The sequence below is a fragment of the Labeo rohita genome, chromosome 7 (assembly GCF_022985175.1).
Source record: "Labeo rohita strain BAU-BD-2019 chromosome 7, IGBB_LRoh.1.0, whole genome shotgun sequence".
Taxonomy (NCBI): domain Eukaryota; kingdom Metazoa; phylum Chordata; class Actinopteri; order Cypriniformes; family Cyprinidae; genus Labeo; species Labeo rohita.
In genome coordinates, this window is record NC_066875.1 from 7,094,890 (window position 1) to 7,107,914 (window position 13,025).

A 13,025-nucleotide genomic window follows, 5' to 3' on the forward strand; every position below is an offset into this window, starting at 1 on the left:
TCGAATTTCTAATGGAAATAGTAAACCATTTAGTTACCTTTGGGATACTAATTTCAGCATACTACAAGCTAGGACTCACTAACCGTTTAGGACAAATAATATAGGAATTTGGATGCAATTAGTTTGGTCAAAAGACTGTCTAGCATCTAGTCACTTTTTAAATAAATAGATGAAACAATGAGATAGGGGGCTATCAAGGTCATTTCATGAAAGAAGCCACAAGCAGACAAACTGGAAATACCTTTTTGGAGACATTAAGACACTGAGCCCCCGATTAAGAATAATGCTTCTGCCGTAATGTGACTGCTGACACTGTGAAGTACTCTTCATGGGTGGCCTTCTCTCTTAATCTCCCACGAGGCTCAGTAGTAAAGGACGCAATATAAATAAAGAAGATTAACAGTCTCACTGTGAAAAGGAGAGACCAAAAGCAATAGAGAGACAGTGGACACACAGTCGACTCTACAGAGGAGGACAGCACCAGCCGACAGCTGGGGGTCATCAAAGCTCAAAGACATGACGTGCTCAAGTTCCTGACAAACAGTTTTGTAACCTTCTGGAACCACCAGCCACTTAAGGCCAAAAATTCCTGCTTTTATTGACCATTTAATTACACATTCTTTATACTGTCATGAGTTGGTTTATTTGTACCCAGCCAGTAAAGAAACAGGAAGTTGACAGTAAGTTTACATGCTGGCATCCATGTAGATGCTTGTGGTAAATGGGCTGATTCATGGTGAATCTGCATAATTAACCTTCTAGGCATTTTAACAGTAAGTGGCCTGCTTAACAAATTAATGTGACTCACAGCATTGAAATGCTTCGTGTGGGTCATGATGACAAGCACATCCTGAATACTGAATTAAGTTAATGGCACGAAGTGCAACGTTGCCGGTACTAGGATGCCGCTCTCATTAGATGTGGAATGTCAGGATGTGATGCACTGGTTCTCTGCACGATTACTTAAAAATTTCCACAGGTAAAAAAATAAATAAATAAAAAAGTACATTCTAGGGCCTGAGTTTTAGAGCCCCAGGAAATCAGTTTTATTTTTCCCGAATTCCACTTGATTTCTTTCCATTTTTTTTTTTCATGAAAATTCAAATTTTCTGAATTCCGTTTTTTTTTCCTGTCTTAATTTTTCTAGGGTTTGTTTTAATGGCTAAATTAAATTAACAATCTTCAAAAAGCATGTCTAATTAATTGAAATCATGCAAAATACACAATTTAACAGCAATTAATTAAAAGCTTAACAAAAATTACATTTTAAGGCCCTATGAAATAGTTTTATTTTTTTCTTAAATTCAGTTTTATTTTTTACCAAATTCTGTTTTCGATTAATTTTTTGGGATTTCATTTGAATGATTTCATAAAATTTTAATAATAAAAGCATGTCTACTTAATTGATTTTATAAATAAAAAAATATTAAAAATTGTATTAGTAATACAATTACATTTCAGTAATTGTAGTACATATATTACATTAAGTAATATATTTCTGTCACAGTTTTTTTTTTCCAAGTTTCCGTTAGATTTAAATATACTGACCTATTTTTGATTTATTCGTCCAAAATTCCATAACATTCCGCGTTATACAGTAAATTCCATTTTTCTAACTGGATTCCACGATTCCGCCCGGGTTTTCCACATCATACGGCCCTAGCTTTAAATCTTTCTGACTGTAATTTCACAAACAAACAAGTGATTCAGCACCACTGCATTCTTTCTCTGTTTCTCTCAATATGCTGCACTAAATGGAGTCACAACACTACATGAGGAGGATAAGCAGGAATTCCCCCCATTTTCCAAAATGACATTCAGGTCCTGAATTCTCTAGAGCATTTTGGTGTTAATTAAAAGCCAAATGTCATTCAGTGGCCCCTCCAAGAGTGATGGTTCCCATCTGACCTCTTTCTGAGGAACAAGAGCCTGTTGCAACATTCTAAATGATTCAAAGCTGTGGAGCCACTTTCCTTAAGCATTCACTGCTCTTTTAAAGGGATCCCTGAATTCCTCTCCTTGAAAACAACAACAGCACTGCATTTGTATACAGTGGAATGAACTTGAACGGAGTAGCTTGACTAATGCACATCATGACTATGCTCGGAATCCCACCATCATCTTAAGAAAAACCTTTTAGGCACTTAGGCACAGTAAACACAAATACGGCAATGTTTATTGACATGACACACAAAAAACTAATGAAGTGCAAAGCATTAAGGAGAAATGTAGCTGGAGGCGGCAATACTGGAATGTACTGGAAGTATGATGCCAAGAGCCAAAGGACAACAGAGGTACAACCATAAGTGGGATTTGAACCTACAACCTTTGGAATACTAGACCAAACCTGTTCCACATCACTAAACCGCACTGGACAAACACTCTAACAGGAGTGGCAACAAAAATGATCAATATGAATATGCTGAAATTACAACTTTATTTCAAAAAGATCAGTAGGTGCTGCCACAGACTCCTAGCCAGAGGAAGCAGAATGTTGTAAACAACAGGGGCTATACACCTTCTACACTTGGCCCTTAATTAATCCAAAAGTGCTTTTGGCATTGAAATCTATGATGTACTGGCAATACTTAGATAAATATAGCCACAAGTGACAATAAAAAGGGTGCAAGGAGTTGGAACAGACCGCATTTGGCAAACCGGCAGAACAGATGCTGTTGATCCAGTTGCTGTCCAATAGTTTATCTCAAAAGATTCTAAAAAGTTTGACGCTTGTTATATTGATCTATACTGAAGCTTGAAAGAAATACACATGGCTGATAAAACTTAATTGGCTGCCGGCAATCGTTCTTGTTCATCTGTCCAACTGATATTGCAGTATATTAGCACTTGTAGCAAAGAAAATGCGTGTCAAATTTTAACTTCCTTACTCCAATGGTTTTTACGAGATTCTCCTTGTTACAGCCTCCCTCCAAGGGTGAAACTTGGCATGCGTTCTCCTGACAACCTGGTGTCCATGTGTAACTTATTTGGACATTCAGAAGATGTAGGTCAATTAGTCAATACTGGCCAAAATTTATTGGCTTGTTTCTGCCAAACAATCAATGAACTTGAGTAACCTAATTTACAGATAAATAGCACACTTGAGACCGCACTCTAATATTTATCCTAAAAATTGATACATCAGAAACAGCCAGTATTGTGCCTTCAACAGCCTGAGGCAGACTCCCCACTGTGCATCGGTTTGCCAGGTTAGACAGCACAGCCTTTGCGATTAAGCAGACTGGAGTTGTGCTACTATCTGCTTGGCCAAAAGTTGACTCTTGCCCTGATACTAGCGTCTGGGGGGGGGGAGAGGGGTCAATTCACATATGAATTGCGATTCAGTCTTCTAGTCTTCACATCAATTCACAATTTCAAAAATAGATTTTCTAATTATTATAATAACAAAAATAACATGATGTTGGCTTTGCAATGCTCATGATGACCCTTTGTTCTGTGTTCAATAAAAATAAAAGTAAAAAAAATAAAAAAATAACATGATGTTGTCAGAACAAAACAGCAACGGAGGAGGAAAAACAAATGCAGTTTACATACACCTCGCAGAATCTGCAAAATGTTAATTATTTTACCAAAACACGAGGGATTATACAAAACGCATGTTATTTTTTTATTTAGTACTGACCTGATATTGCACATAAAAGACGTTTACCCAAGAGAAAAAGACGTTTACACAAGAGTTTATAAAAATGACCCTGTTCAAAAGTTTACATACGCTTGATTCTTAACACTGTGTTGTTACCTGAATACTCCACAGCTGTGTTTTTTAGTAATAGTTGTCCTGAACAGTTGCCTGCTATTCTTCAGAAATATCCTTCAGGTCCCATGAGTTCTTTGGTTTTTCAGCATCTTTCAGATATTTGAACCCTTTCCTAAAATTACTGTATGATTATGAGATCCATCTTTTCATAGTGAGGACAACTGAGGGACTCATATGCAACTATTACAGAAGGTTTACGCTTTAGATTACGCTTTAGAAGGAAAAACAATGCATTAAATGCTAGGGGTGTAAACTTTTGAACAAAATGATGATGTGTACATTTTTCTTACTTTGCCTAAATATCTTTTTTTTCATTTAGTACTGCCCTTCAAAAGCTACAGAAGATCCTTACATGTTTTCCAGAAGACAAAGTAAGTTAAACATGCCCTGATCTTCAAATTAAAAAAGTTTTCACCCCCCTGGCTCTTAATGCATCGTTTTTCCTTCTGAAGTATTAGATCATATAGTCACAATCATATAGTCACTGTTGGAAATAAAAAATAATTTGTGGGACCTGAAGGATTTTTCTGAAGAACAGCGGGCAGTTTAACTACTCAGGACAAACAAGGAACTCACAAACAACTATTACTATAAAAAAAAAACAAAAAAACAAACAAAAAAAAAAAACACAGCTGTGTATCATTCAGCTTATTACTCATTCAACACAGTATTAAGAATCAAGTGTATGTAAACTTTTGAACAGGGTTATTTTTTTCAATTCAACTATTATTTTCTCTTCTGGACTATATGTTTATAATATTTTGCAGATTCTGCAAGGTGTACGTAAACTTTTGACTTCGGACTGATCTTTTGTTATTATGGGAAGTAGGGATGTGCCCAAATAGTGAATCCGTATTCGGAAAGCACGGAAAACAAACAACGCTTTCTACGGAGCCACTAAAGGGACATGGTTAGCCGTTTGCTAGCAGTTGCCTGTTACATTACAATACATAAAATTTTTTTACTTACCACATAAACGGTGTACGGAGACATTACTGATAGGATAGTGGCGAATGATTTGCAGATCCTGACCACCAATGACAAACATCTAAATCTTGTAAAATGTGTGGCAAGTACTGCCGCTCCGTTGTATGTCTTGCAAATCTCAAAAGTGAAAGTAAAAAGCCAGTCAAAAATTCCAATGCCCCGCATATTAATAACAGCTCCCTGATGCCCGCAATTTATATACAGTATAATTACCCAATGGTATAATTGCGAGAGAAAGCACTGAAACATTGTTTCCACCCATCTCGTATTTACTCCCTTTAGAGGCACACATAATTTCCTTTCTGAACATGGTATTTAGATTTGGGCACATCCCTAGTGTAAAATATTTTTTATGTATTAGGAAGTTAATAAGAAACACTGATTTCTTGAGTCAGGACTACCCATACTATAAACAGGTGTGTTTTTGTATTAAAACACTGGTGCGTTTGATGTCCAGTATGCACAAAAAAATTTGATGAAAAATTGTGAATCGATTTTTAATCGAAACGTGAGGTACCAAAAAATTCCCACGCCTACCTAATACAGTACCTATCTCAGTCAAGGACACTGGTGCACTGTTTCCTTGCACTCCAGGACTTCCACTTTGTGTTCAACTCACAACAGGGAAAAAAAAATTGTGGATGCTTAATGTTTTTCCTCTCACAAAAGTGGCATAACTGGAAATCTTTTACAGGAGCTGTTTCTCTAGCCTCATTATCATCGAAAGGGACCGAGGTTGGAACCCCGATGGGCGCTGAGCAATAGTCAGAAATTACAACTGCATTCCTTACATAGCTGTCCTCCAACCCCAGCCCCTTTCAGCTCCTCTTCTTTGTTTCTTCACTCTGGACTTTAAGATGCAGCAGTAAATTTTGTCCCATCCTAATCGCAGCTGCCACTACTGAACGGTTCTCAATATGGTTGACTGGTTGAAATACTTACTTTCTTGACCTAAATAGTTTATTTTATGTTAAAAGTACTCTGGTCTTTCTGAGGCCATGATGACCTGTGAAATGTTTTTGCTTTGCCTTGCCCCTGTGAGCATTTAATTCACAATTTAATGCCCCTCTGATTCACTACTGCCTTCAAGTATGCAATGGAAATATCTGTGATCGGTTACTGAGCAGCCTAAAAGTTTATTCGCCTATATCTGCTAAATGATGGTACATTTCAAATTTTGTGTGGTATGGACAAAGGAAAGTGCGAAACGTTTCTGGCAATACTAAATGTAGGTTCTAGCTCATACGGCTGCCGAATTATACAAGCATGGAGTAATGTGTTTATGGTCTCTGACACCTGGATTTTTTAGGTCAGAAAAATAATAAGGAAAAAAAAAGAAAGTCAGTACAAATACAACAGCAGAGATGCCTGGACCCCTAACTAGACCTTGTAATAAAAACATGACCTTAATCTCACCTGCAGGTTAACCTCTGCCTCAAAGAAGGTCAGACAGGAGCAGAAGTGTCGTTCCGAGTCTATGTCTGTCAGCACCACTGTGAAGAATGTCGGGGGCTTCCTCTCACGGGACAGTCTCCATCCACCAGGCTGGCAGAACTGTAAAAGCACAAAAAAAACAAAAACAAACAAACATTGTCAGACTTGATTCCACAAGAGCCTGACATTACCAGAACATTCAGTTGGCACAGAAGCAACCAGTAAATTCTGGTTACCATAAGAGGTGACATCATATGCACTAAGAAAATCACAGGAATTAAAATTGAGGTTGTTGAAATTCATTTCAATCACTTTCTAATGTTTTGACAGGGCTTACTGGAATGCAGTATGAGGCTGGTACGTCATTGTACAAATGGGTTAAGTATGTGATCATATGCCGGATGTGCCACTTCAGATAGTACATCCTCTCATCAGAAGGCAGGAAACGCCACTGACTGCCTCAATGCCCTTCGAAAAACCCCTCCACATCCATTCTGTTACATAGAAAATCCTAGTAAATAAACCACCTGGATAATATCTGTAGCTGGCTAACTGTCCTGCTTCTGAATCTGTGCAACCGCAAATTCAATGCCACAGCAAAAGAAATTATTTACAATCAGTTTCTAAGTCTGTAGTGTGTATCGAATGTGATGCAGTAACGTGATTTTTGAATTGGAAGTGAACTGAATCAAGTATTTGAATTAAATATATAAAAATATGCACTCCTGCATATCTAAGACATCAAGATTTCAAAAGCACAATGGTTTTCTTGTGAGCCCTCCTTTCTGTGAGCCTACTCTGCTGTGATTGGTCAGATGGCCAACCAATTACAGCAAAGTAGGCTTACAGAAAGAAGGGTTTAGAGCAGTATTAATTACGCTGACGCTGAATAACTTTTGTCATAATATTTGTCAACAACATTTTTTCACCACTGAAAATGAGATGATAATGAAACAAAAACTTGTTGTGAATGACAAAAACTATGAAGAATATCTATCGACATTTTTGTCAACGACTAAAAACAAGCCAAAAATGTTACGAAGGGACGATTTGGGAAGAGATTCATTAAGAACCAAACTGCTGCGTGGTTAGGAGGTTAGATGCGTACATATAACTGTATCACAGCCTATTGATCTATCCGGCGGGACATTAGCTAGCATACATTTGATGCACGTCCCATAAAACGTTCAAAAATGTCAATATCTAGTAAGAGAAGAGCAGAGAAAATGGATACATTGATGACCAAAAAAGAACTAAATTTGGTCCGGTTTTCTTAACGCACAGACAGCGGACGAGTACTCTTTCGCATCTCATGAACGGAGAAATGCACACAAAATGATGACGAATTGTCTATTTTGTCAAGCATTCACGTAAACACACTCGGTTACGTCTTAGTGAACGTAAACAGTTGGGAGAATATCGGACGTGTGCAGTATACTGCATCTGTGCATTTGGTTTTAAAGGGACAGCAGCCTAATTTAGCTGCATTGACGTTACAGTCATTGACATTAATCAAGGAACAAAAGAAAGACAGAAAATCACTCACCGCTCTTGACTGAATTACTTTAGTAGCCCTAATAAAGATTATCCTAAATTTATTTAAAACCTTAATATCAGACCTATACAATGAATTTGGTCATTTAAAAAAAATGCTTAATAAATCCATTACACTGTACATGAACCCATAACATTTTAGCCGGCTAAATCTACTGTAGACTAAAACTAGAAAAATTCTAATGACTAAAATTTTATCAATGTCCTTACCACCTTTCTGGGCCTTGAACTTCGTAGTTGCGTTGATATCTATGCAATGTGTGTTCAGAAGATGAATCTTACAGTTCTTAATTTTCATTTTTGGGGGTGAATTATCGCTTTAAAAGTGTCAATTACACTATTTAATTTAGGCTCAGTTGAAGGCTCCTATTATAATCAATAACTATCCCTTTAAGTAAACACTGCATTAAAAAGATCAAATGAAAAGTTGGCAAGACTTAATGCACTTGGCAAGACTTAATGCACAGATCTATTTTGACATATCAAATATTTCGTCCTGTCTGTTGCTACGGTTATCACTATGTCAAACTTCAATACTTTTGACAACAGTAACGCAAACAGCAGAGCATGGCGCTAGCAATGCCAAGGTCATGGGTTTGATTCCCAGGCAAAGTCAGAACTGATCAAATGTAAATGTGTACCTTGAATGCAATAAAAAAAAAAGTGGCTTTGGAAAAAAAAAAGTCTGTCAAATGCACAGATGTAAATGAAAATGAAAGTGCAGGCAATGAATAGACACTGCTAAAGTACTCTCCTGGCTGGCGGTAATGAAACAGGATGAGACATGAGGCTGTGAATAAATCTGCTGTATTGGTGCTCGAGTTCAAAGTGGCTTGGCAGGCACAGTGAGGTTGGATAACGAATGGTGGCCTGGCAGGAGATAGATGAGGAAGAGCAACAGAGGAAAGTCACAGACAGAGATAAAAGAAAGAGTTGGGAAACTACTGCATACTGCACAAAGACTAGCATTAGATAGCTTTTGACTTACGGCTAGGCAAAAGCGATAAGGTGAGTGGGTGGAAACAGACGATAAAGAGTGAAGGGAGAAGGAGTGAGTGCCAGAGGGACAGCGAGAATGAAAGACAGAGCTATACAGAGGGTGTTGGATTGACCTCCAGGCTTGAACCAGGATGTTAGCATCCCGCTGCAGCCACAATAGAAGGCAGGAAATCTGGAACGCTGGCAGGCGAAGACGGAAGAGTGGGATGCTCCTTTGCCTTGTCAGATTGGGACAGGTTCCAGGAAAATTACAGAAAAATATGAAAATATTCAAAGTATGCGATAAATTCCAAGCCAAATCTAGATAAACAAATAAAGAGAGTGTGTACGTGGAGTTGACGATGTGAGGTGGCAGTGCCACACAGTCCCAAAACGGACAGGAAAGACACGTAATTTGACACAAATGACAACCTACGCATAACCCATAGTGAACGTACTGTGCTTTTTATTCGCCTTGAATTTAACATGACTAGGTCTATAATTTTGGAAATGAGGTTGTGTATTATTGCACTTAAGCTACATCAATACCCTTCGTTCCTGAGGCTGTTATTATTCAAGTGGCCAGAGGCTCTTAGGTCTGGCATTCAGTCAAATACTACAAAAACCAAGCCTCAGTCTGAAGTGTTCTCCTTGTGCTTGGTTTAATTCACAAGACAGAATATCCAGACAGACAAGAATCACAGTCTCATTGGGGAAGGTTTTTTCTTTTATTTTTACAGAAAATATTAGCTTAAGTTTAATATTTAAAACCACTGAAATAGTTTAAGTAGAAGGCTAGGATTGGTGGATGAAGGTTCAGGACAAGATGTTTTATACGGCAAAAAAAGTAATGCTACAATGTGTTTCAATAAATGGTTATTGGATTCTGTTATCTAATGACAAACAGAAAAATGAAACATTATGGGCTCAAATAAGGGATCGAGGAGAGCAAGGCATCAATTGTTTAATCACAGCTGTGATAAGAGGTATTTGCTTCTGTACGCTCCGAATAGACCTTAAGTGCAATGTACAAAATTACCAAATTGGGACAATTAACAATTTGTGTTCATATTCCAAACATACTTTCTGTAATGTTAAGGAAAAGATATTTTAAGAAAGTAATGTGAATACACTGACAATTTCTATTTTGTTAATAAAAAGTAAAACAAAAATTCATGCAAAACATTAAATGCAATCTAATAATTGGTTCTAACCACTTATTTAACAATAATAATAAATTCAGTTCAGTTCTGTACATAAAATATGTGTCATATATGACACATTAGATCGCAACTGGAAGTTATTACAAACACTTGGTGGTGGTTTAAAGTGAGTTTTTTTAGTAGTAAAGCATAGTATAAATTAGGGCTGGGCGATATGGCAAAAAAATTAAAATCAAATTTTTTTTAGAAGGTTTGAACGATTCTCTGCAAAAATTCCCATTTTGAGGGATTGTTCCTATAAATGCAAATGAGCTCTGCTCGCCCCTCACCGCCGCTCTCTACTCTCTGTGGAGTGACGTGCTGCTTTACTGAGATTGTTTACTTTAGCCGCATTTAGCGTGTTTAGCCGCTAAACTTGCTAACTAGCACATTATTTGGAAAGGTGATTGCAGAGATTCATAAAAAAAAAACCTTATACTCACTTCTGCTGTAAGTGAAGCTGGATCACGAATGATTTGTGCGAACACAGATGCATTTCTGTAGATCGGGAGGCGCATTTCCTTCACAAACAAACGTAATCCACTGCATCTTCAGCGGCTCAGATGGCCTCAAAACAATGGAGGTCGGACTGTTACAGCTGGTCTGAGGTAAGACGCTCATGTCAATCAACTATCGTGGGAGCAGCCTCTGTCGGTGTGATGCCACACCGACAGGCATCTGAGAATGGCTCGATTTGAAAAAGGGGATATTATTAAAAAAAACAACAACAAAAAAAATATCTCAAAAACCAAAGTAATTCAAATTCAAAATGACTTAAGGTATAACACCAGTAGACTATTATTAACTATAAATGTTCTGTAAAAACAAAGAACAGCAGCTTTCAGCCTGCTATCATGATGATGCAAACATGAAATATCAGACATACAGTAGTAGTTTTTTACAGGTTTCTTATTCGATTGCGCTGCTTTTCCATTATTTTTTTCCATGTAAACATGGACACGTTTGGCTGTTGCACTCGCATCTCTTGCAGCATCTCATGCATGAAACAGCATTATAAAAATGTGGCGCTCAAGTTAAAATAAGTACACTCCCATCTCCCTGCATGTTTTTTGTACTCCACTGCCCACATCGCATCTTTGTCAACACAAAAGCGCATTCTGTGTGAACGCGCCTGATGTTATGAGCGTGTCACATGTGAGAGGTTAATCACGTGCCCTGACATGCGATTGGATCGTTCTGTTCTCCTTACTGTTATCATTAGCATATTGTCAAAGTGTCTAATTCTGATGTTTGGTAATATTTCTATTCCACGATTCCTCGATTTAAAAAAAAAAAAAAAAAAAATCATGGCAAAATATTAAATTCAAATGATTTAATAAAATAAAAAAATAAAAAATAATAATAATTGCCCAGCCCTAGTATAAATATTTTAAATTGTCATTGCTTACACACTACAGCTCGCATGTGAGCCACGTCTTTGGGCGTTACCGCCACAAAATAGTGTAATTATATAATGCCTCACCAGAGCCAATCACAAGCACTTGATTTAGGCACATCAAGCATGCTGCATACTCAGTGTTGCCAACTTATTTTCAGGGAAAGTTGCTAAAGGCAGGACAATTTGTTGCTAAAAGTTGTGACGTCATTGCGCTATGACATCATTACGTAATCAATGCAAAACTGCATAGAATAATAGAACATAGAATCACATTTTATGTATTTTCTTATTAACAATACATTCTGAACAATTATATTCTTATGCAGTGTATTGGTAGTCAGTATGCTACACTTTAAAAAAAAAAGTCTGTAAAATAGGGAACAATGCACTGTTAATTTGAAAAAGTTCACAGTTTTGCTTTGTTTTGTTTTTTTAAATGAATTTAAAATTACACATTGTATTCTCAAGTTACAAATTAGAAATTAACAGTGCTTTTTTCTATTTTCCTACATATTTTTTAACTGATCACCAAGTGCAGGTAGAAACTAATAACAAGGTGTTAACATAAATAAACAATTATTATTATGACAAGACATTTTTCGATATTTGATGGTATCGAGGCAATTCGGTCAGTGCCTAAAACATAATGTAATATGCTGACTATTCTATGATAATCAGCATAATGTATCTACATATCTTCCATCATTTGCATCTTCTGATATTCGCACTGGCACCAACAAGTTGGAATTTCCCACTTCCAATCTTACAGTGCTCCAGTAAACATGGAATTATTCTACCTCAACCTGAAGATAACCAATGTAACGCCACTTTATTCACGGCCAATTTGGAACTGACGTCAAACGATGCTTCTCACCCTATTCAAAGGGTGATCCAGTGATTCCAGGGGGTTATTATTTTTACATCAAAGTTGGAAGAGATCCAAGTCTGAAATGCAGCATTGATGATACATTTACAATAACAACCATGGCTGTACTTTGAAACGTCAGTGAAAACAGAGAGCTGAAACTTATCTGAACTTTGAGCTTCACAATACAATGCTTCACCTGCTGACAGCAAGTTAGCCTGCCGCTTCGCTCCAATGGAGGCACGAGTCATGTGAAAGGGTCTCAATAGCTCTCCAAGCTATGTGCACTCTTGCAACCATAAAACAGCTGAGTCATATCAGAGAAGACAGACCTTTTCCTTAAATTAGCTCTCAGTCAAGTGACAATGGCACTCCATAGTGTTCTAGCAGCCGTGATGTCAGAGGGCTTTCAGTTACACGGCTGGCATGTCAGCGAGAGTTCCCCATCATGTGAGAAATGAGTGGCACGTCCACTCTTCAAACAAGACACAAGATCTGCGGCTTGACCTGTTAAGAATCAGTTCAGCGGCTGAAAGCATGGAGGACAGAACAACCATATTAGATCCTCATCTGCCTTGTGCTGTGTTCCGTTACTTGCATCTCTGTTTAATGACGGCCATAAAAGGCAGAGGACCGCTGCCCCAGTTAGAGGACAAAGAAAGAGCCGCCGCTCTGATTGCTGTGGGTTGCGTAACAGTGTCAGACTGGTTCATAAGGTACAGTACATAAGCTGTCACAGCAGAAATGTATTCCTTGAGATTCAAACTGACCTGATTTCTATGGGCTACTTAGTAAGGCTATACAATTAATCAAATACTGAAGATTGTT

General features: G+C 37.6%; 1 protein-coding gene across 6 annotated transcripts in view; it reads right to left on the minus strand.

Annotated features, from left to right (window-relative positions):
• Nucleotides 1–13,025, minus strand: part of sbf2 (SET binding factor 2) — a 169,574-nt gene that overhangs the window by 115,266 nt on the left and 41,283 nt on the right. For all 6 annotated transcript variants that reach the window (XM_051114468.1, XM_051114466.1, XM_051114465.1 and 3 more), the window contains exon 3: nt 6,182–6,319. In XM_051114468.1, coding sequence (XP_050970425.1) covers nt 6,182–6,319 — 138 coding nt within the window. The remainder of the gene's footprint in view (nt 1–6,181; nt 6,320–13,025) is intronic.